Source organism: Erinaceus europaeus, chromosome X (genome assembly GCF_950295315.1).
Source record: "Erinaceus europaeus chromosome X, mEriEur2.1, whole genome shotgun sequence".
NCBI lineage: Eukaryota > Metazoa > Chordata > Mammalia > Eulipotyphla > Erinaceidae > Erinaceus > Erinaceus europaeus.
This window is the reverse complement of record NC_080185.1, coordinates 111,199,607-111,225,205: the sequence shown is the minus strand read 5'-3', so window position 1 is coordinate 111,225,205 and position 25,599 is coordinate 111,199,607. Positions and strand designations below refer to the sequence as shown.

The window sequence follows — 25,599 nt, the reverse complement described above, 5'->3', positions numbered from 1 at the left end:
CAGAAACAATCAAATACTTAGAGGAAAACATTGGTAAAACACTTTCCCACCTACACCTCAAGGACATCTTTGATGAATCAAACCCAATTGCAAGGAAGACTAAAGCAGAAACAAACCAATGGGACTACATCAAATTGAAAAGCTTCTGCACATCCAAAGAAACTATTAAACAAACTGAGAGACCCCTCACAGAATGGGAGAAGATCTTCACATGCCAGACATCAGACAAGAAACTAATCACCAAAATATATAAAGAGCTCAGCAAACTTAGCACCAAAAAAGCAAATGACCCCATCCAAAAATGGGCAGAGGATATGAACAAACCATTAACCTCAGAGGAGATCCAAAAGGCTAACAAACATATGAAAAACTGCTCTAGGTCACTGATTGTCAGAGAAATGCAAATTAAGACAACACTAAGATACCACCTCACTCCTGTAAGAATGGCATACATCAAAAAGGACAGCAGCAACAAATGCTGGAGAGGATGTGGGGACAGAGGAACCCTTTTACATTGCTGGTGGGAATGTAAATTGGTACAGCCTCTGTGGAGAGCAGTCTGGAAAACTCTCAGACGGCTAGACATGGACCTTCCATATGATCCAGTAATCCCTCTCCTGGGGTTATACTCCATAACACCTAACCAAAAAGAGGTGTGTACTCCTATGTTCATAGCAGCACTGTTAATAGTAGCTAAAACCTGGAAGCAACCCAGGAGCCCAACAATAGATGAGTGGCTGAGAAAGCTGTGGTATATATACACAATGGAATACTATGCAGCTATCAAGAACAATGAACCCACCTTCTCTGACCCATCTCGGACAGAGCTAGAAGGAATTATGTTAAGTGAACTAAGTCAGAAAGATAAAGATGAGTATGGGATGATCCCACTCATCAACAGAAGTTGAGTAAGAAGATCTGAAAGGGAAACTAAAAGCAGGACCTGATCAAATTATAAGTAGGGCACCAAAGTAAAAACCCTATGGTGAGGAGTAGACATGCAGCTTCCTGGGCCAGTGGGGGGTGGATTGGGTGGTAGGGATAGGTCACAGTCTTTTGGTGGGGGGAATGGTGTTTATGTACACTCCTAGCAAAATGTAGACATATAAATCAGTAGTTAATTAATATGAGAGGGGGAAAATCAATTGTATGTCTCAAAGTTTCTCAAAACACAAACTGAATCTTTTTAATATATAGGCTGTGTATTTGATATGCGGACTCTCTCAAAAGCCTAGACCAAGTAGATTAGAAGCATCCAATAGCACAGCTATATACAAGATACTGGATACTGTACAGCAAACCATAACAAAAGGACTTTTCAAAGTTAACCCAATTACCAAATAATGTGATGATAACATTAACTATCGATTTTCTTTTTGAACCCTAAGACAGCAGGAACCTCACATCTCCACTATATAGCCCCTACTTCCCCCAGTCATGGAACCCTTGGGTAGGGCCCACTTTCCCATATGCATCTCCCAATCCAAACCAAATAATATTGCATCCGCCAATCACAACCTAACCAATGCAATGATTGCCACCTCAACATGATTCACCTCAGACTGTGTCCAGAGACTTCACGTGTGGAATGACAACCCTTCAGCTTCATTACTCGGGTGAGACCTTTCCTTTTATAGTACACTCTAATTTCATCTCAGGTAGTTCACTTTCTAACAAAGTCCCATAACCTAGATATACACCAGTTTCTGTGAGAGAGAGCTTATGTGCACACGTATCCATAAACTACTGCAAAATATATACCTGAAAGCAGAAGTACACTAGAGTTTGCAGTGAGTACCTCCCTAACACTTTCTCTCCACTATTCCAAGCTTGGGATCCATGATTGCTCAACAAATTGTTTGGCTTCGTATGTTAACTCTCTTTTCAATCACCAGGTTCCAGATGCCACCAGGATGCTGACCAGGCTTCCCTGGATTGAAGACCCCACCAATGTGTCCTGGAGCTCAGCTTCCCCAGAGACACACCTTACTAGGGAAAGATAGAGGCAGACTGGGAGTATCACCGACCAGTCAACGCCCATGTTCAGTGGGGAAGCAATTACAGAAGCCAGACCTTCTACCTTCTGCAACCCTCAACGACCCTGGGTCCATGCTCCCAGAGGGCTAGAGAATGGGAAAGCTATCATGGGAGGGGGTGGGTTATGGAGATTGGGTGGTGGGAATTGTGTGGAGTTCTACCCCTCCTACCTTATGTTTTTGTTCATTAATCCTTTCTTAAATAAAAAATTAAAAAAAAAGATGTCAGGTTAGTACTCCTTAAGATTCTTAAGGTAATGAAACATAAGGAAAGACTTCAGTCTTGTCAAAGACCAGAAAAGGCTAGGGAGAATAAGAACCACATGAAATATGGTAATCGCCATTTTAACAGATGTAAGATGAATTTCATTGTAAATTTGATTTGAATTTTCCTAGTTATAAACAATGAAGAACTGCCGGGATAGCCTGAGGGTACTTCTTCCCGAGCTAGTGCTCTCTGGCTTGGAGAGAACTCAACTGGAGCCGATCTAGGCTGCTGCGTGGGAGAGGGATCAGGAATTCGTGCCGCACTAACTTCTGCAGGAGATACACTCTGGAACTCTCGGAGCCGGAAAGCAATTTCCAGGTGTCTTTAATCAGAAGAGCAGCTGTTTTTATACTCTCCAAGTAGGGTGGAAACAGGATGTGATATAGAGAGGGTGGAGAGAAAAGTGACTGGTGAAAATCAGAGTGTGACAAGGAGGGGGCGGAACAGGCGAGAATCCTATCACTGAACCACCAATGCCCTGGAGTGCTTTATGTAAAAGTGATTTATGTAAATAGACCAAAGCTTTGGATCAGTAAATCCCTATATAGGCATATGGTTAAGCAGAAGCCAGGGGGAGGTGGCATACTACCCAACAAAGAACATCTTTTTTTTATGTGCTCATTGACCAGATTTATGCTATTGAGGTTGTGGAGAAAAGGAACCCTTGTGCTTTGCTGATAGGACTGTAAATTGGTGCAGCCATTGTGGAAAACAATATTGAAGTTATTTAAAAATGAAACTACCACGCAATCCAATAATTTCATTTTGTGTATTTATCCAAAGAATGTGAAGACACCTGCACCCCTATTTTCACTGCAGCACTATTCAGAATAGTTAAGGTATGGAAACAATCTAAGTGCTTTTAAAAATGGTACTTTTAAAGAATACAGAAGATATATCACAATATGTACATGGTGGAATGCTGCTCAGTGATAAAAGTTACAACATGGATGGACCTTGAAGAATATGTGCTAAATGTAATAAGCTTGGAAGAGAAACACAAACACTGTATAATTTTACTCATGTGGAACAGAAAGAAACAAAAACAAATGAACAGGCAAAATCAAAAACCTTTAAAAGTATGACATTAGAATGTTGGAGGGGGGAAAAGGTGGAAGTTGGGTAGAACAGGTAGAGGAGATTGATTGGATGGTGGTAGCTTGTAAGTTGACCTTTTGTGGTAGACATTCTATAGCATATAGTTGTCCTGTGTGAAGTTCTATACCTGAAACTTAAGTGTTATAAATTAGTGCTGCTGTTGCAGGGGAGCAAGAGAGGACAAAGAAAAAAGGCATAGAGGTCCCCTTTTAAGCTCTGCTGGTAGGGCTCTAGACTGTCTACATGGAAGAATCACAAGAGATTTGGTCATGTTCCAGGGAAATGGGTGTTTATTGAAACAAAGCAAAGATAGAAAAGAAATAGGAAATATATATATATATATATATGAGAGAGAGAGAGAGAGAGAGAGAGAGAAAACCAAATTTCCCATCTTTCAATTTTTATAGGGAATTCAGGGGATACTGAAATAGGACCTTGAGGGGATTAACTCTAGCCATTGTCTTCATTTCCACATCTGTATTTTATGGCATTAACAGTCAGGTGCAAAGGAAGATACTGGTATAGGATGTAGACATTGTGGCATCTAGTTCCTCTTCCAGGATACCTTCAGGGTATATCCTTCTTCCAAGAAAACCTTTCCCTAGAGAGCCTCCTAACACTGTCTCAATAATAAATTAATGAATGTATTGTGGCATCCTGGATTTGATGCTGAGAACAAAAAGTAGCATCATCAACAACAAAAACAGCAAAACTGGTGATATTTAAGTCTAGAGTTTAGTTAATAGCAATGTACCAGTGTTGGTTTCTTAGTTTTGATAAATATGCCCTGGAAATGTAAGATGTTAACAGAATTGCATATTGGTTGATGGGATAATACAGAACTTTGTTAATTTAACTTATCTAAGGTTCTTCCAAAATAAAAAGTTAATTAGAAAGTTGATTAATCCTATAAAATCCAGCATCTGTTCATGATCAAAACATTACAAAAATGGGAATAAGTGGAAAATTCCTTAAGCTAGTGGAGTCCATATACAGCAAACCTACAGCCAACATCATACTCAATGGGCAGAAGCTAAAAGCATTCCCCCTCAGATCAGGGACTAGACAGGGCTGTACATTATCACTATTACTCTTCAACACAGTATTGGAAGTTCTTGCCATGGTAACCGGGCAAGAGAAAGGAATCAAAGGAATACAGATTGGAAGGGAAGAAGTCAAACTGCCCACTATCACCATTACTTTTCAACATAGTATTGGAAGTTATCACCATGGCAATTCAGCAAGTGAAAGGAATCAAAGGAATACAGATTGGAAGGGAAGAAGTCAAACTCTTACTCTTTGCAGTCAAACTATCACTCTTTGATATGATAGTTACATAGAAAAACCCAAAGAATCTAGCAGAAAGCTTATGGAAATCATTAGGCAATATAGCAAAGTGTCAGGCTATAAAATTAATGCACAAAAATCATTGGCATTCCATATACCTAAAATAGACTTCCTAGCTCCTTCCAACATGAAGATTCCAAATTTAATCTAATATACTCTTACCTTTAGGTTCCTGATTATTAAACAGATTGTTCTGATATATATACTCTGAAAATCTGAAGGTTAGGATTTAGGGTACCATATAAGATCTTACCATGATTTATGTCATTTAATACTATTTACAAATAACTGTATCTTAATACTGACAGGAATGATTGCCTCTGGTCTCCTTGGTCTAAGATTATAGGTAATTTAACCTTGGGATTTTCAGAGTTAAAAATATATATATAGCAGAAAAATTTGTTTAATAATAAGGAACCTAAAGATAAGAGTATAGCAGATTAAATTTGGGGTCTTCATGTTGGAAGGAGCTAAGAAGTCTGTTTTAGGTATATTGCAAGAAGCCCATGACTCTACTAATTTTTTACTTTGTCCGACAGATAACATGCAGGTGGGCTAGGATTATTGTCAGGGAAGATGGTGTCAGAGTTGAGGATAGAACTGGGTCAGGGCAGAGAGAAGCTCCCAAATAGAGGAAAAGTATATAAATGCTATTAACTGTAAACCCCATTGATCTGATCATGGGCATATGACTATTCATATTTATCACAGGAGCCTGTGTAATATTCTGATATTTGTCATTGACAAGGAACTTAAATAATTTAGAGTACTAATATGTGTAAGGACCTAGTTTTTAAAGAATATGTTGAAAAATCACATTTGCTGATATTGATAATAGTGAGTGGCACTGAGTTTGTATCTGAAATGAATATTATTATTATTATAAATATAATATATAATCTGCTAGATATGTACAAGAGGTGTCAAGTATGATTGGGATTTTTTTCTCTTTTTACAATGTCAATTGCACCTTTTGAGTTGTCTTAATTAATATTCATATAGATTTTTTTTTCAAGCTGGGCTCACATGTGTAATTTTGTTGCTCCTGGGCTGACTTTTTCATTAAGTTATGTGGAGAAAGATGGGAGAGGGAGAGGGAAAGGGAGGAAGAGAGACAGACTGACCAGAGCATTGAAGCTTCCCCAGGTGTTGTGGCACTACAGTGCAGATCTAAGTCTGTGCCAAATACTTGGCAAGATATGTGCCCTATCCAGTGAGTCATCTCTCTTGCCCTGGGAAAACTTTTTAATCAGTATGTATTCACCAACTTAAAAAAATAACTTTTTAAAAAATTTGCCTCCAGGGTTATCTGGAGCTCAGTGCCTGCACTATGAATCTATTGCTCCTGGAGGCCGTTTTTTCCATTTTGTTGCCCTTGTTGTAGTTGTTATAGCTATTGTTGTTGTTGGGTAGGAAAGAGCAAAATCGAGAGAGGAGGGGGAGACATACACCCGCAGACCTGATTGACCACTTGCGAAGCGACCCCTCTGCATATGGGGAGCTGGGGGCTCAAACCGGGATCCTTACTCGGACCCTTGTGGTTTACCCACTGCGCTACCGCGCACCCCACCCCCCACAGAATATTTTCTTAATAGTAACTAGTGTGTGAATTTTAAGTAGGAATGGTATTCGAATGACCGAAGGTATCTATCTGGTCAAGGACCTCGCATATACTCGATAACTTGACCTTGATTTGATTTTTGTTCTAGGTAGTCAAAAGCCAAGCTCACATTCTGGACATGTATTTGGAGCTCTAAACCCCACCCACACCATTTAGGCACCTGAATTATAGTGCTAAATCTTGCAGTCTTTGTATCATGGCTCTTCTATGCACCATTAACATTCCATTCCAGGCTTAGGGAATTTCCACATGATCTGGAAGAGATTATTTTAATTGGGGGGGGGCAGTTACTTGGCAGTGGCTGATGTGGCTAATTCTTAAACTCTGCTTTTCATATTGAATTGCCCAGGATTGGAACTGACTAGATTTGGCACATGGAATTCCAGATGCTCTGGTAATTATAGTGCAAGTTGAATTTTCTGTTCTCATTTGTCTTTTTAAAATACTTTCATTCCTCATTTGGTTTCTTTCACCCAGTATTTAGGGGTTATAACTTCTACGAGGAAAATTTAGTTTTAAAAGGAAGAAAATTTAGCTCCTGCTTCTATGGTACTAGTTAATCATAAGTTTGTCAAAAAGCTAACATATTGTGTCAGAGAGCCAGCATTAATGTTTGATGCATTTGGGGAAAATAAATTAAAAAGGTCTGGTGGAAAGTTCACACTTAGAGCTTTTTCTCTTTCATCTGTCATCTGAGGCATAAACCTGTGCCCTGTGTGAATCCAATTGCAATGTATCTTCTCTATCTAAAGTCAGATAATTATAAGGTTCCATAGTCCCTTGGCAGATTGAATAAAGGGTTACTTTAATTTCTTTTCTTAAGCTCTAGATGCATATTGTGTTCTGTAAAGATACTGTACACAGTTTTGTAGAAAGGCTAATTATAAGCATTATATAAATTAATATCTTTGTTTAGCTACTTGTTACCAAGATTGGCTCAAGAACACATAGTATATGGTTGTATTTAGGGTGTGGGGTGACTATATTTTGTTTATTATCATTATCATTAAGAAATGTTATGTACAAATTGATTGGTAGATATTTATTGCAAGCTTCCTGCCCAGCATAAGGGGCATACAATTTTCTAGATGAGCGTGCAGTGAGAAGACCAATAGCTATTGCTATTACTTCTTTACAAAAGAGAAATATTTTTTGAGAAATATGTTTTAAAACAGTGATAAATGTAGTCACAAGTAGAGAAAATTACTTATTTGGCTAAGCGACATTTTACATCACTGTTCTAATTAGTTGGAGGATATATTAGGAAAAGTTTGGCTTCAAAAGGGAATAAAAGGTTTTTTTGTTATTGTTAATCAGGAACAGGGAGGGGTTATTTTTTATTTTTAAATCTTTATTTATTTATTTATTGGAAAGAGACAGCCAGAAATTGAGAGGAAGAGGAGATAGAGAGGAAGAGAGAAAGAGAGACACCTGCAGCCCTGCTTCACCACTTGTGAAGCTTTCTCCCTGCAGGTGGGGATGGGGGGCTTCAACCTGGGTCCTTGTGCACTGTAACATGTGCACCCAACCAGGTGTGCCACCACCCAGCCTCCAGGGAGGGGTTATTTAACAAGTTTCTATGATAGCAAAGATGAGGGTGAGGTTATTTCACCAATATTATGAGGTTTAACTTGTAGGTAAAACAATAAATTCTTTTAAAATATTTTATTTATTTGTAATTTTTATTGGATAGAGAAAGAGAGAGATTGAGAGGGAAGAGAGACAGAGAGATACCTGCAGCACTGTTTCACTGCTTTTCCTGGTGGTGGGGACTAGGGATTTGAACCCAGGTCCTTGTGCATTGTAACATGTATGCTTAATAATACATCCTTAAAATATGACAAAGAATAATATCTCAACTGACTTCTTGATGTTTTTGCATACAGTGAAGACTATTTTAAATTAAGAAATTGCAATAATTTCTTTTAAATGACTAAATTAAACATTGATGTGAGAGTGCTAAGTGTACTCAAGTGGCATGTGAAAGAATAAGGAGTTTCAAAGGTACCCTATGTGAGTTCCATAAATACTTTTATTTCTTCCCTGGGTGTTTTTAATAGAGTAAATAATGCTATTTGTGTTTAGGGATATAATTCCACACCTCTTCAAAACATGCATGTTCACACCTTACTCACCAGCAAAGTGCCATCCTCCTGTAGACTAAGAGGCCCCTCCCTTTAGTTGCCTTTCATCTGAGGTAGTAGACTAAGAGTTAGTTTATGCTTCAGTTTGCCAGTGTCTTTGTTTATTTCTTTATATGCCACAGATGAGGGAGACTATGCAATGTGACATGATCCCCTCAAGGTCTGCTCATGTTGCAGCAAAGGCAATATTTCATATTTTCTAAAGTTAAGTATATTCCAGAATATACACATGTACCACAATTTTATTATCCAATTATCTGCCATTGAATTCATAGATTGTTTCTATATCTTAGCTGTTGCAAATAGCACTGCAGTGAACAAAAGTGTGCATATATCTTCTAAAATATTGTTTTTTAGTTTCCCAGTGTTTACCTATAAGAAGAATCGCTGGATCAAATGGTAGCTCTAGTCTTACTTTTATTTTTTTGGAGCACTATCCATACTGCTTTTTTTTTGTATGAGCTCAACTACGTTACATTCCCACCAACAATGTGTAAGATTTCACTTTTCACCACACCCTCACCAGTACTTGCTATCGGCTTTTATTTATTTGATGTAGGCTATCTCAAAGGTGTGAAGTGGTAATAAATTATGACAAGCATTATTTTATGTGTCTGTTGCCAACTGTTTCTTTTTTGGTGAAGTTTCCAGCTCTTCTCCCCATTTTTATGAATAAATGCTAATGTTTGTTAGTAGATACAGTCAAAATAGTGGAAGGACAAGTAAATACAAATAATGATAAAAGATCAGTGTAATTCTTGTGTTTTACTTCCAGAAGAGAAAGGTGTGAGATGACAAGACTGATAGCCTCAAGTCTGGAGAGTAGTTGGGTGAGCATTGGTGGGGAGCATAGTTTTAGTTCTACTGAAGGAGTGAGATGAATTATTCATAATATGTATGCTAGTTAATTTTGAAAGTTTAAAAATACATTTAAATAATAATTTGTATGTATCTTGAGAAATATATGCATTCATATATACACCACCATGATCAAGATATAGAAAATGTCTTTGACTTACATATATTGAACCAGCCTTGCATTCCTGGGATAAATCCCATTTGGTCGTGATGAACAATCTTTTTGATATACTGCTGTATCTGGTTGGCTAGGATCTTGTTTAATATTTTAGCACCTAGGTTCATCAGAGATATTGTTCTGCAGTTTTGCTTTATTTGTTGTGTCCCTATCTGTTTTTGGTATCAGGGTGTTGTTGGCTTCATAGAAGATGGAAGAGAGTGTTCCTATTTCTTTGATCTTTTGGAAGAGCTTTCAAAGTATAGTTATTAACTGTTTCCTGAAGGTTTTGTAGAATTTGTTTGTAAAGCCATCTGGTTCTGGACTTTTGTTGTTGGGAAGATTCTTGATAACTGTTTGATTTCTTTGTGATTGGTGCATTTCAGTTCTGTAGTTCTTCCTGGTTCATCTTTGGAAGGTATATGTTTATAGGAATTCTCTCATAAAAAAGAAAATGTTTATGACTCAGACATTTTTTTTGTGCTTTTTCTCTTCAACCCCTGTTCCCAAGCAACCACTTACTTGCATTTCTCCCTATAGATTAAATATTTTCATTTTGTTAAAATGAGCATAAAACTACAGTATGTTATGTACTTCTTGATGTCTTGAATATTTTACTCAACATGGACTTTTTTGGTGTTTTTTTTCTTGTTTCATTATTCTTTTTTTATTTCTTAATTTATAAAATAGAAATATTGACAAGACCATAGGATAAGAGGGGTATAATTCCACACATTGCCCACCCCCAGGGCTCCATATCTAATCCCCTCCCCTGATAGCTTTCCTATTCTTTATCCCTCTGAGAATACGAACCCAGGGTCATTATGGGGTGCAGAAGGTGGAAGGTCTGGCTTCTGTAATTGCTTTCCCGCTGAAGAGTTTTTTTTTTCTTTTATTGTGGTGCCAGGGAATGATTCAAGACATTGTGCATGCATAATATTACTGGGCCATCTCCTGGCCCAAGTTTTAGTATATATATATATATTTGGACTAGAGTTTGGGGGGGAAGACATGAAGTTATTTTAGTGGTATACCCTTTTATTTACCTAAATAGTGCCAGGAATCAAAATCCAGGGTCTCATATAAGGTAAGGGGTGAACTTTACCTGCATTTCCAGTCCCCAGGTCTAATAGTTTTATAGATTCTAGGTAGTGTAACGTTTAATTTGTTGACTGCTGAGTTTAGATGTATTTTTTTTGCATTACATTTCTAGTTTTTATATTCATTTATTTATTTTGTATAACATCTATGCTATTTTCTTGCTTTCTGAGATGATTTTTTCTTTTATTTGTTTATTTTTTATATTTTTATATTATAGAATTACATGTCGACGGTGGTTTGAATCACACCATTCTCACCACCAGAGTTCTGAAACTTCACTCTCCCCACTGAAATCCACTATAGTTCCCCTAAAGTTGTAGATATGGGCCAACTGTCATCTCAACAGCTGTCTGTCCACATTTGTACATAGTTGCCCCTTCTTTTTCTGATTCAATCCTCTCTTCCCCTCTAAGCCACTCATAACATCACAGCTACTTCCATATGTCCCTCTCCTCTCTCTCTCTCTCTCTCTCTCTCTCTCTCTCCTGATGGAGTTGGAGTGCAGAGTCCTCTCATCTTCATCCGATCACTTCTCCCCTGCTGGGAGTATGGATCTAGGTTGTTTATGGAGAACAAAAGGTAGGAGTTACGGCTTCTGTAGCTGCTTCTCCGCTGATTATGGACATTGACAGGTTGATCCATACTCCCAACCTGTTTCTATCTTCCCCTAGTGGAGATGCGAGGGTCCAGCACATTGGTGAGGTCATCTAACCAGAGAAGTCAGGGTGGAGTCATGGTAGCATGCATCTGCAGCCTGGTGTCTGGAAGGTGGCATTACCTGAGGCTGTGAATTTTTTTCAGGTATAGATTATGTGTCCAATTCAATCTCTTCCTGTGTACAGTAGTTGTATCATGGAGAACAAAGGTCTGATTGTAGCTACTCCATAAACCACACCCCCCAGAAGCTCTCAGTTTAGATGTATTTCTTTAAGAGTTATGAACTTTGTCATATAGATACTTAATTTTCTTGTGGATCAGTTTTACCTTTTCAAGCTTGTTTTTCGGCTTTTAAAAGCATAACTATGAAGGTGCTTATTTAGCCTTACATCTTAAGAATAACCCTTCTCATGTATATACTGAGAGTATTTTTTTGAAATCTACTTACTCTTGCTGGTGACGATACAAATTATTTCTATCCACATACACTTTTTTAAATTATTTAAGAAAAGAGATATTAACAAAACCATAGGTTAGGAGGGGTACAACTCCACATAATTCCCACCACCCGATCTCCATATCCCATCCCCTCCCCTGATAGCTTTCCCATTCTCTATCCCTCTGGGAGTAGGGATCCAGGGTCATTGTGGGTTGCAAAAGGTAGAAGGTCTGGCATCTGTAATTGCTTCCCCGATGAACATGGGCATTGACTGGGCGATCCATACTCACAGTCTGAGTATCCATACTCCCAGTCTGGGCAATCCATACTCCCAGTCTGCCTCTCTCTTTCCCTAATAAGGTGGGTCTCTGGGGAAACAGAGCTCCAGGACACATTGGTGGGGTCATCAGTCCAGGGAAGTCTGGTCGGCATTCTGCTGGCCTCTGGAACCTAGTGGCTGAAAAGAGAGTTAACATACAAAGCCAAACAAATTTTTGAACAATTATAGACCTAAAGGCTGGAATACTGCAGATGAAGTGTTGGGTGTACTCACTGCAAACTCTTGTGTACTTCTGCTTTCAGGTATATATTTTGCCCTAGTTTATGGATACATGTGAACATATGTTCTATCTCAGGATACCTGGTCTATATCTACGTTTTGGGACTTTGTTAGGAAGTGAACCACCTGGAATGGGATTAAAGAATACTATGAAAGGAAAGGTCTCACCGAGTGATGAAGCTGAAGGGTTGTCATTCCACACCTGAAGTCTCTGGATACAGTCTGAAGTGAAGCATACAGGGTGGCATTCATTGTGTTGATTAGGTTGCGATGGGCAATATTATTTGATATGCTTTGAGAGAAGCATGCAGGAAAGTGGGCCCCACCCTAAGGTTCCAGGACTAGGGAAATATAGGCTCTATAGTGGAAATATGAGGTTCCTGCTGTCTTAGGGTTCAAGAAGACAATGGATAGTTATTGTTGTCATCACATTATTTGGTAATCGGGTTAACTTTGAAAAGTCCTTTTGTTAGGGTTTGCCGTATAATACCCAGAATCTTGTTTATAGCTATTCCACCGGTTGCTTCTGTTCTACCTGGTCTAGACTTTTTAGAGTCAACATATCAAAGACTCAGCCTATGTATTAAATAGACTCAGTCTGTGTTTTAAAAAGTTCAAGACATACAAATAATTTTCCCCTCTCATATAAAATAGTGGTTTATATGACTATAAATTAATATGAGTGTACATAAACACCATTCCCACCACCAAAAGACTGTGTCTCATTCCACCCTCCTGCCCCACCCCCACACCACCTCTGCTGCCCCGGGAAGCCGAATGTCCACCCTCATCCTCACCACAGGGTTTTTACTTTGGTGCCCTAGTCTCAATTTAGTCAGATCCTGCTTTTAGTTTCCCTTTCTGTTCTTCTTTCTCAACTTCTGTTGATTAGTGGGATCATCCCATACTCATCTTTATCTTTGTGACGTAGCTCACTTAACATAATTCCTTCTGGCTCCATCTAAGATGGGTCAGAGAAGGTGGGTTCATTTCTCCTAATAGCTGTGTAGTATTCCATTGTTTATATATACACCACAGCTTACTCAGCCACTCATCTGTTGTTGGGCACCTGGGTTGCTTCCAGGTTTTAGCTATTATGAATTGTGCTGCTATGAACATAGGAGTACATATATCTTTTTGACTGGGCATTATGGAATCCTTGGGGTATATCCCTAGGAGAGGAATTACTGGGTCATATGGAAGGTCCATGTCAAGCCTTGTGAGAGTTCTCCAGACTGCTTTCCAGAGAGGCGTGACCAATTTACATTCCAACAGCAGTGCAGAAGAGTTCCTCTGTCCCCACAGCCTTTCCAGCATTTGTTGCTGCTGTCCCTTTTGATGTATGCCATTCTCACAGGAGTGAGGTGTTATCTCAGTGTTGTCTTTATTTGCATTTCTCTTGACAATCAGCGACCTGGAGCAGTTTGTCATATGCTTGTTAGCCTTTTGGAACTCCTCTGAAGTGAGTGTTTTGTTCATATCCTCTGCCCATTTTTGGATGGGTCCATTTGCTTTTTTGTTGCTAAGTTTGCTGAGCTCTTTGTACAATTTGGTGATTAGTCTCATCTGATGTATGGCATGTGAAGATTTTCTCCCATTCTGTGAGGGGTCTCTTTGTTTGTGTGATAGTTTCTTTGCCTGTGCAGAAGCTTTTCAATTTGAAGTAGTCCTGTTGGTTTGTTTCTGTTTTAGTGTTCCTTACAATTGGGTTTGTTTCATCAAAGATGTCCTTGTGGTTTAGGTGGGAAATTGTTCCACCAATGTTTTCCTCTAAGTATTTTAACATTTCTGATCTAACACCCATGTCCTCGATCCACCTGGAGTTGATTTTTGTTTCTGGTGAGATAAGGTGGTTCAATTTTTTCTTCTGTATGTTACAACCCAGTTTTCCCAGCACCATTTATTGAAGAGAGCCTCCTTCTTCCATTTAATCCTTTGTGCCCCCTTATCAAAGATTAGATATCCATAGGTGTGGGGGTTTATTTCTGGGCTTTCAATTCTGTTCCACTGGTCTGTATGCCTATTTTTGTTCCAGTAGCAGGCTGTTTTGATGATGATAGCCTTATAATATAGTTTGAGATCTGGGAGTGTGATGCCTCCATTTCTGTTTCTTTTCCTGAAGATGGTTTTGGCAATTCTAGGTGTTTTCTGGTTCCAGATAAATTATTGTAGTTTTTGTTTTATTCTCTTAAAAATGTTTGGTGGAACTTTGATGGGTATCATATTAAATGTGTTTATGGCTCTGGGGAGAATATTAATTTTGGTGATATTTATTCTTCCATTCCATGAGCATGGGATGTCTTTCCATTTCTTGGTATTAGTTTCTCTTTCCTTGAGTAGTGACTCATAGTTTTCAGTATACAAGTCTTTCACTTATTTGGCCAGCTTTACTCCAAGGAATTTTACTGATTTTGCTGCAACACTGAATTGGAGTGATTTATGGATGTCTTCTTCTTCAGATTTGGTGCCTGTATAAAAAAATGCCACTAATTTTTGTACATTGATTTTGTAGCCAGCTACCTTGCTTTATTGCTTTGTAACTTCCAGTAGTGTTCTGTTGGATTTTTTAGGTTTTTCTTTTTTTCTTTTTTTTATTTAAGAAAGTATTAATTAACAAAATCATAGGGTAGGAGGGGTACAATTCCACACAATTACCACCACCCAATATCCGTATCCCACCCCCTCCCCTGATAGCTTTCCCATTCTCCATCCCTCTGGGAGCATGGACCCAAGTCATTGTGGGTTGCAGAAGGTAGAAGGTCTGGATCCTGTAATTACTTCCCCGCGGAACATGGGCGTTGACTGGTTGGTCCATACTCCCAGTCTGTCTCTCTCTTTCCCTAGTAGGGTGGGTCTCTGGGGAAGCGGAGCTCCAGGACATATTGGTGGGGTCTTCAGTCCAGGGAACCCTGGCTGGCATCCTGATGACTTCTGGAACCTGGTGACTGAAAAGAGAGTTAACATATGAAGCCAAAAAAATTGTTGAGCAATCATGGACCCAAAGCTTGGAATAGTGGAGAGGAAGTGTGAGGGGGATACTCACTGCAAACTTTAGTGTACTTCTGCTTTCAGGCATATATATTGCAGTAGTTTACAGATACGTGTGAACATATGCTCTCTCTCACAGAAACTGGTGTATATCTAGGTTTTGGGACTTTGTTAGAAAGTGAACCACCTGAGATGGAATTAGAGTATACTATGAAAGGAAAGGTCTCACTCGAGTAATGAAGCTGAAGGGTTGTCATTCCACACGTGTCCTCTGGACACAGTCTGAAGTGAAGCATGTTGAGGTGGCAATCGTTGTGTTGGTTAGGTTGTGATCGGCAGATGCAATATTATTTGATATGGATTGGGAGAGGCATATGTGAAAGTGGGCCCTATCCAATGGTTCCAGGACTGGGAGAAGTAGAGGCTTTATAGTGGAGATGTGAGGTTCCTGCTGTCTTAGGGTTCAAAAAGAAAATCGATAGTTAATGTTATCATCACATTATTTGTTAATTGGGTTAACTTTGGAAAGTCCCTTTGTTAGGGTTTGCTGTACATTACCCAGTATCTTGTATATATCTGTGCTATTGGTTGCTTCTGATCTACTTGGTCTAGGCTTTTGAGAGAGTCTGCATATCAATTACACAGCATATATATTGAAAAGATTCAGTTTGTGTCTTGAAAAACTTCGAGACATACAATTAATTTTCCCCCTCTCGTGTTAATTAACTAGTGATTTATATGACTACATTTTACTAGGAGTGTACATAAACACCATTCCCCCCACCAAAAGACTGTGACCCATACCTCCCACCCACTCCCACCCCCCACTGTCCCAGGAAGCTGCATGTCCACCCCTCACCACAGGGTTTTTACTTGGTGCCCTACTTACAATTTGGTCAGGTCCTGCTTTTAGTTTCCCTTTCAGATCTTCTTACTCAACTTCTGTTGATGAGTGGGATCATCCCATACTCATCTTTATCTTTCTGACTTAGCTCACTTAGCATAATTCCTTCTAGCTCTGTCCAAGATGGGTCAGAGAAGGTGGGTTCCTTGTTCTTGATAGCTGCATAGTATTCCATTGTGTATATATACCACAGCTTTCTCAGTCACTCATCTGTTGTTGGGCACCTGGGTTGCTTCCAGGTTTTAGCTATTATGAATTGTGCTGCTATGAACATAGGAGTACACACCTCTTTTTGGTTGGGTGTTATGGAGTCCTTGGGATATAACCCCAAGAGAGGAATTACTGGATTATATGGAAGGTCCATGTCTAGCCTTCTGAGAGTTTTCCAGACTGCTCTCCACAGAGGCTGTACCAATTTACATTCCCACCAGCAATGTAAAAGGGTTCCTTTGTCCCCACAACCTCTCCAGCATTTGTTGCTGCTCTCCTCTTTGATTTATGCCATTCTTACAGGAGTGAGGTGGTATCTTAGTGTTGTCTTAATTTGCATTTCTCTGACAATCAGTGACCTAGAGCAGTTTTTCATATGTTTGTTAGCCTTTTGTATCTCCTCTGTAGTGAATGTTTTGTTCATATCCTCTGCCCATTTTTGGATGGGGTCATTTGCTTTTTTGGTGCTAAGTTTGCTGAGCTCTTTATATATTTTGGTGATTAGTTTCTTGTCTGATGTATGGCATGTGAAGATCTTCTCCCATTCTGTGAGGGGTCTCTGTTTGTTTAATAGTTTCTTTGGATGTGAAGAAGCTTTTCAATTTGATGTAGTCCCATTGGTTTGTTTCTGCTTTAGTCTTCCTTGCAATTTGGTTTGATTCATCAAAGATGTCCTTGAGGTATAGGTGGGAAACTGTTTTACCAATGTTTACCTCTATGTATTTGATTGTTTCTGGTCTGAAATCTAAGTCTTTGATCCAATTGGAGTTGATTTTTGTTTCTGGTGAGATAAAGTGGTTCAATTTCATTCTTCTGCATGTTACAACCCAGTTTTCCCAGCGCCATTTATTGAAGAGAGCCTCCTTCTTCCATTTAATCCTTTGGGCCCCCTTATCAAAGATTAGATGTCCGTAGGTGTGGGGATTTATTTATTGGCTTTCAATTCTGTTCCACTGGTCTGTGTGCCTATTTTTGTTCCAGTACCATGCTGTTTTGATGATGATGATGGCTTTATAATATAGTTTAAGGTCTGGGAGTGTGATGCCTCCATATCTGTTTCTTTTCCTCAAGATGGTTTTGGCAATTCTAGGTGTTTTCTGGTTCCAGATAAATGATTGTAGTGTTTGTTCTATTCTCTTAAAGAAGCTTGGTGGAACTTTGATGGGTATTGCATTAAATTTGTATATGGCTCTGGGTAGAATATTCATTTTGATGATATTTATTCTTCCAATCCATGAGCATGGGATATCTTTCCATTTTTTGGTATCAGTTTCTATTTCCTTGAGTAGCGACTCATAGTTTTCAGCATACAAGTCTTTCACTTCTTTGGTCAACTTTATTCCTAGGTATTTGATTTATTTTGCTGAAACAGTAAATGGGAGTGATTTCTGGATATCTTCTTCAGATTTAGTGTTTGCATAAAGAAATGCCACTGATTTTTGTACACTGATTTTGTATCCTGATACCTTGCTATATTGCCTAATAACTTCCGGTAGTTTTCTGCTGGATTCTTTAGGTTTTTCTATGTATACTATCATATCATCTGCAAATAGTGAGAGCTTGACTTCTTCCCTTCCAATCTCTATTCCTTTGATTTCTTTCTCTTGCCTGATTGCTATGGCAAGAACTTCCAATACTATGTTGAAGAGTAACGGTGACAGTGGGCAGCCCTGTCTAGTTCCCGATCTGAGGGGGAATGCTTTCAGCTTCTGTCCATTGAGTATGATGTTGGCTATAGGTTTGCTTTATATAGACTCCACTATCTTGAGGAATTTCCCATCTATTCCAATTTTTTGTAGAGTTTTGAGCATGAATGGGTGTTGGATTTTGTCAAAGGCTTTCTCTGCATCTATTGAAATAACCATGTGGTTTTTGGCTTTGCTTTGATTGATGTGGTGAATGACATTGATTGATTTATGGATGTTGAACAAGCCTTGCATTCCAGGGATGAATCCCACTTGGTCGTGATGAACAATCTTTTTGCTTTGTTGCTGTATCTGGTTGGCTGAGATCTTGTTTAATATTTTTATTAAATATATATTTTATTTTATTATTTTATTTATTTATTTAATTTTATTATTTTATCTTGTTTAATAATATTTTGGCATCTATGTTCATCAGAGATATTGGTCTGTAGTTTCCCTTTTTTGTTCTGTCCCTATCTGCTTTTGGTATCAGGGTGATGTTGGCTTCATAGAAGGTGGAAGGGAGTATTCCTGTTTCTTCAATCTTATGGAAAAGCTTAAGAAGTATGGGTACAAACTATTTCCTGAAAGTTTTGTAGAATTCGTTTGTGAAGCCATCTGGTCCAGGACTTTTGTTGTTGGGGGGGTTCTTAATAACGGTTTCAATCTCTTTGTCTGTGATTGGTGCATTTTGTAGTTCTTCTTGGTTCAGTTTTGGAAGGGTATATGTTTCTAGGAATTGTTCCATTTCTTCCAGATTCTCTAGCTTGGTGGTGTTTAGGTTTTTCTATGTATACTATCAGATCATCTGCAAATAATTAGAGCTTGACTTCTTCCCTTCCAATCTGTATTCCTTTGATTTCTTTCTCTTTCCTGATTGCTATGGCAAGAACTTCCAATACTATGTTGAAGAATAATGGTGATAGTGGACAGCCCTGTCTACTCCCCGATCTGAGGGGAAATGCTTTCAACTTCTATCCATTAAGTATGATGTTGGCTGTAGGTTTGCTATATATGGATTCCACTCTCTTGAAGAATTTCCCATCTATTCCCATTTTTTGTAGAGTTTTGAGCATGAATGGGTGTTGGATTTTGTCAAAGGCTTTCTCTGCATCTATTGAGATAATCATGTGGTTTTTGGCTTTGCTTTTATTGATGTGGTGAATGACAATGATTGATTTATGTATGTTGAATCAGCCTTGAATTCCTGGGATAAATCCCACTTGGTTGTGATGAACAATCTTTTTGATATACTGTTGTATCCGGTTGGCCACGATCTTGTTTAATATTTTGGCATCCATGTTCACCAGCGATATTGGTGTGTAGTTTTCCTTTTTTGTTGTGTCTCTATCTGCTTTTGGTATTAGGGTGATGTTGGCTTCATAGAAGGTGGAAGGGAGTATTCCTGTTTCTTCGATTTTATGGAAAAGCTTTTGAAGTATGGATATTAACTGTTTCCTAAAAGTTTTGTAGTATTTGTTTGTGGAGCCATCTGGTCCAGGACTTTTGTTGTTGGGGAGATTCTTAATAACGGTTTCAATTTCTTTGCCTGTGATTGGTGTTTTTAGGTTTTGTAGTTCTTCTTATTTCAGTTTTGGAAGGGCTTATGCTATTAGGAAGTTTTCCATTTCTTCCAGATTTTCTAGCTTGGTGGTGTATAGTTCTTCATTAAAATTTCTCGTGATTTTTTTGGATTTCTGTGGCGTCATGTGTAGTATCTCCACTATTGTTTACAATTCTATTTATTTCAGTCTTCTCCCTTTTTTTAGTGAGTCTGGATAGGGGTTTGTCAATCTTGTTTAATTTTTCAAAGAATCAATATTTGGCTTCATTGATCTTCTGTATAGTTCGCTTATTTTCAATGTTGTTTATTTCTGCTCTAATTTTTGTGATTTCTGTCCTTCTGGTTGCTTTAGTGTTCCTTTGTTCCTCTTTCTCTAAGTCCTTAAGGTGTGCAGTAAGGTTTTTTTTTTTGAGCTTTTTCTTGTTGTTTAATATGTGTTTGTATGGCTATGAGTTTCCCTCTCAATACTGCTTTAGCTGTGTCCCAGATATTTAGATAGCTTGTGTCTTAATTTTCATTTGTTTCTAGGAAAATTTGAATTTCTTGCTTGCGTGTCTCTCTGACCCATTGGTTCTTAAGCAGTATGTTGTTTAGTTTCCAAATTCTGTGTCTTTTCATAATTTTCTTTTTATTGTTAAATGTTAGCTTTACTCCACTTTGGTTTGAGAAGATACTTGGGATGATTTCAGTGCTCTTGAATTTGTTGATTCTGTCTTTGTGTCCTGACATGTGGTCTATTCTTGAGTATGTGTTGTGTGGATTTGAAAAGAATGTGTATTCCAGTTTCTTGAGGTGATGAACTCTGAAAATGTCCAGGAGGTCTAATTTTTCCATCTCTTCATTTAATTATCTTGTTTCTTTGTTGATTCTCTGCTTTGTTGATCTGTCTAAGTGTGAGAGTGGGGTACTATAGTCTCCCACTATTATTGTATTACTATTGATGTATTTTTGTAGTTCTTTCAGTGGGTGTTTGATGTATGTGGATAGTCCCTCATTGGGTGCATAGATGTTAATAATTGTTAAGTCTTCTTGGCTGATTGATCTTCTACTCATTATATAATGACCTTGTCTATTTTTATTATTTTATTTAATTTAAAATCTATCATGTCAGAGATGAGCATGGCTGTTCCTGCCTTTTTTCTGGTCCATTAGCCTGTATGATTGTTTTCCATCCTTTCATCCTTTCACTAAGTCTGTGTTTATCTTGTTGGGTCAAGTGGTATTATTGCAAGCAGCATATGGTTGGGTTATGTTTTCTGATCCATCCTCCCACTCGGTGCCTTTTGATCGGTGAGTTTAAGGCATTGACATTTACTGATATTATGGATTTAATGTAATGTAGTGCCATTATTAAACAGTTTTTTATTTGCTCTGATACATTTTAAGTATTATAGTGATATTCTTGTTTGTAAGAGATCTTTTGGAACCTCTTTCAGGGCAGGCTTGATGATGGTTGCATCCTTTAAGTATTGTCTGTCTAAGAAGGTTTTGATCCCTCCATTTTGTTTGAATGAAAGTCTAGAAGGATATATTATCCTTGGTTGAAACCCTTTTTCATTCAGGGATTGATATCTTGCCATTCTCTTCTGGCTTTTAGAGTTTGACTGGTGAAGTCTGCTGATAGTCTTATGGGTTTTCCCCTGTATGTGACTTGTTGTTTCTCTTTTGCAGCTTTTAGGATCCTTTCTTTATCATTACTTCTTTTCATTGTAACTATGATGTGTCTTGGTGTCTTCAGGTCTGGGTTTATTCTGTTTGGGACTCTCTGGGCCTCTTGAATCTTAATGTCCTTTCTATTGTTAAGGTCTCGGAGGTTTTCTTCTATAGTTTCCTCAAGGATGTTTAGTTCCCCTTCCTCTCTTTCTTCCTCTGGAAGGCCAATTATATGAATGTTACTCCTTTTGAGATCATCAAATTTGTCTCTGTTGTTGTTTTCAGTGTCTCCAAATCTCTTTTGAGCACTTATACCACTTTCTTAGTTTTCTCTAGCTCATCCTCAGTCTGGCTCGTTCTGTTTTAAGTTTCTGTTAGTCTGCTTTCCCTTCCCTCAACTTTTCTTCAGTTCAGCTATTTCAGCTTTCAGATCTCTAATTGCTTCAAAGTAGTTAGCATTTTCCTTGAGGGTCTCACCTGTTGTTTCCCTAATACTGCTAGCCCTTTTCTCCAAAGATGTTTTCATTTCTGTTATGAATAAGTTTATTAATGCTTGCATACTTTTCTTATATATGGTTACTTCTGGCTGATTTGTAGTTTCTTCTGGACTCTTGTCTTCATTATTTGTAGTAGCAGTTTTATTTGCTCTAGATCTAACCATTTTTTAATTAAAGTGTTTTTTATATTTATGTTTGTCTTCCTCAGTTGTTGTGTTTTGAGGACAAACCACGATATACTAAATGCATATATTACAAATACAATCACCACCCTCAGAAATTACAATAGTAACTGAAGCAAGGATTGAAGCAGTTTAACCAATACCAGTTAGCCCAACAATGTCTCGAGTCCAAGAGAAAATAGCAACGAAATCCAAATGAAAAAGAAAGGGAAAGGAAAAAAGGGATAGCAGGAATAGACAATTATGCAAATCTACTGTCCACTGTAAATTCTAGGGGTAGCAGAGGAGAAAGGGAAGTAGAGCAGAGATACACACAAAGAGAGTCCACTCTGTGTCAGATTTCTTCTCTGAAATAATTCACAAATGAGTATCAGTGAATTCAGAAAGAGGAAGAAGGAAGGAAGAATGGAAGGCAGGGGAAAAAAAGAGAAAACAAAAGAAAAAACAGAAAAAAAGAGCAGTGAAAGGAGAGGTGTGTGTGTGTGTGTTAATTAGGTTGAATGAGGGAGAAACGGGAGAGTATAGAGTAGGTATGAAGAGTGAGACAAGTTCCTCTCACAGTGGATAAAACACCCATTTGCCTACGAATGGAAAATATACTAAGAGATAATTTTGGTCAACCTGAGGGAGGGAGAGGGCAAAGGGATACGCATATATATAATAGTAAAGATAAAACAGAACAGAGTAAAAAGCCCTAGCTGTGGGTCTGTGGCTTGAACAGCTCCTGGTTAGCTCAGGCACCATGAGCGTAGACAACAGATTGAAAAAAAAGAAAATCAAAAACTTCCAGGCAGTCTTTCCCAGGCAGGGTAAGGCTTTGCTTGGTCAGATATTTGTCTCTCCAATTGGGCCTAAGTCCCTTACTGAGAGAAAAAAAAATAGCCAAGGTATTCAGAAAGGAAGAGGATTGGAATGGCACCCTGGGTGAGCCAGGAATCTTAGTATGAAAAAGAGAGCTGGAAGCATGCTAGCAGTGGCTCCCTACCCCCAGGGTCTGGTTATGGGAAGAGGAGAGAAATAATAAAAAAAATTCCTTTGTTTTTCTCTCTTTTCTAACCCATATAAAGCTATAGTCATCTTCTTGGTGTCACATTTATAATGCATTGTTCCCCGTCCTGCTAAAGGCCAAGAAGCGATGCTTTCCAGCAGCTGTTGTCAGAGCATAAGCCAGCAGCTGCTTCCAAGTCTCCATCTTGGCTCCGCCCCTCCTTCTGCAACTTTCAACCCAGTTTTCCCAGCACCATTTATTGAGGAGAGCCTCGTTCATCCATTTAATACTTTGTGCCCCCTTATCAAAGATTAGCTGTCCATAGGTGCGGGGGTTTGGTTCTGGACTTTCAATTCAGTTCCACAGGTCTGTGTGCCTATGTTTGTTCCAATACCAGGCTGTTTTGATGATGATGGCCTTATAATATGGTTTGAGGTCTGGGAGTGTGATGCCTCCATTTCTGTTTCTTTTCCTCAAGATTATTTTGGCAATCCTGGGTGTTTTCTGGTTCCAGATAAATGATTGTAGTTAATGTTCTATTCTGTTAAAGAAGCTTGGTAGAACTTTGATGGGTATCGTGTTAAATATGTATATGGCTCTGGGGAGAATATTCAATTTGACAGTATTTATTCTTCCATTCCATGAGCATGGGGGCGTCTTTCCATTTGTTGGTATCAGTTTATCTTTCCTTGAATAGTGACTCATAGTTATCATGATACAAGTCTTTGACTTCTTTGGTCAGCATTATTTTGAGGTATTTTATTGATTTTGCTGCAGCGGTGAATGGGAGTGATTTCTGGATGTCCATATATGATTTTTAATGAAACCATCTTGACTTCTTAGACTAGGGTGGATAAGGTGGGCCATGTCATGTTGGAGTCTGGGAAAGTGAGGTGAAATGGCAGAAGGCACACCTGGAAGTCAGTGGTAGCCCAAAGCCACTGCTCTGTCCCTCCCTTCTGGTCCCAACCAAACACCATACACTCTTCCCTCTCCCTTTGGTTATTTCTTAGCAGGCATTCCATTCATGTGTCTAGAATGGGGTTATGGGTTTCTACAGAGGCCGGAACCTGCTAGCACACAGCCTGTGCAAAGGCAAGCTGCCCCAGACAGGAGGTGTTGAGGAGAAAACCATATTGTGAGGAGTCTCAGCTGAGGCCCAAGAGACAGTACTAGAGGAATCAGGGAGGTTGGCATGAAAAAGCATAGGGATTTGGGGTGGTATGTTGGTGGTGGGGGAGGGCAGGAGCAAGGAGTCATGGCCACCACCTTCAGTTCTGTGACACGTTCAGTGAGGTCATCATCAGTCTCCATCGAGTCTTGAGGACAACAGTAGCAGTCAGCACAGATCTGAGCGTCAAGCTGTGTGCTTCAACCTAACCGCGTGGCGTGGAGGAACTTTCTCAGGAAAAATGATGGAGGTACTTCTGTTGAACAAGACTGACAAACCCTTTGTCTTTCGATATTGGACGGTTCTACGTGAGGACCCGAAGACCAAGAGCATTTCTACTTTTGCCTTCTTTCTGCGAATGTGCAAAGCTGAACATGAGGAGAAAAAACCCGGTGCCCGCATGAACCTAGTCGAATTTTCTAGGAAATGCTCTCGGAGATGGAGAATGCTGTCAGAGGAAGAGAAGAATGCATTCAGAGACCTGGCGAGGGCTGAGCGTGAGCGCAATGACCCACAAACACGGGGTCATGGACCAGCAGGAAGAAGGGAGAAAGATGCCAATGCTGCCAAGAGACCGCTGTCAGCATTTTTCCAGTTCTCTTCTGATTTCCGCCCCAAGGTTAAAGCTGATTATCCTGACATCACCTTGGGAAACATGTCAAATAAGTTGGGCAAGATGTGGAGCAACCTCAGTAACATGGAGAAAAGGCTGTATGAAGACAAGGCAGCACAGCTGAGGATGCAGTATAACATGGCTGATGCGGAATGCAAGGCCATGGATCTGGATGGTTGGTAGAGTCCTCTGAACATTACACAGAAGAAGCTGGAAGAAGATAAAGAGTCAGAAGATTCAGAGGGGGAAGATTCCTCTGACAATGGGGAAAGTTCAGATTCGGAGGAGGAGGAAGGAGGTGTAAGTGGGATGTAAGGAGAAGATGAATAAAGAAAGCCCAGCAGAATACAAATCTGTCTGCTTGTAGTAACTTTCGAGAGCACCATAGCCCCTGTGTATGTGACCTGAAAAGTATCCGTTGCCCTCATAGGTCTAATTACACAATTGCAAAAAATGGAAAAAAGGCAACTGGCCTAGTCGGGCCTCTGCTATATGACTTGAAAAGCTTGAGCACCCAAAGGAAGACCCAAGATGAAGGGAAGAATTGGTTGTGGGGAGGGGTCAAGGCTGTCTTTGCTGAAGAAATATCTTTATCATTTCTCTTTGGGGAGATCTTGACTTGACCGGAACTGAAAACTTCCTTTAAGGAGCACTTGCCACACTCGGTCTGCTCTTATTTTCTGCTTCCTTTCAGTATTAGTTAATCTTCCCAGGCAGCTTAGAGGCTTATGGGATTCTAGTTGAGTCTCCCAAGTGGCTTATGGGATTCTGTGAGGTTTGTCCTGGTGCTGGGTCTCTGGGGTGGCTGGTGTGGCTAAAGTACTATGCAGGGAGGATCAGAGCACAGTCGCAGAGCACT

The 25,599-nt window shown here is 39.2% G+C and overlaps 1 protein-coding gene across 1 annotated transcript in view; it reads left to right on the top strand.

Annotated features, from left to right (window-relative positions):
- Positions 1 to 24,989, top strand: part of LOC132535939 (high mobility group protein B3-like) — a 152,987-nt gene extending 127,998 nt beyond the window's left edge. The window contains exon 2 of the mRNA XM_060183583.1: positions 24,816 to 24,989. Within this exon, the coding sequence (XP_060039566.1) occupies positions 24,816 to 24,923 (108 nt within the window). The 3' untranslated portion in view covers positions 24,924 to 24,989. The remainder of the gene's footprint in view (positions 1 to 24,815) is intronic.
- The last annotated feature ends 610 nt before the right edge of the window (positions 24,990 to 25,599 follow it).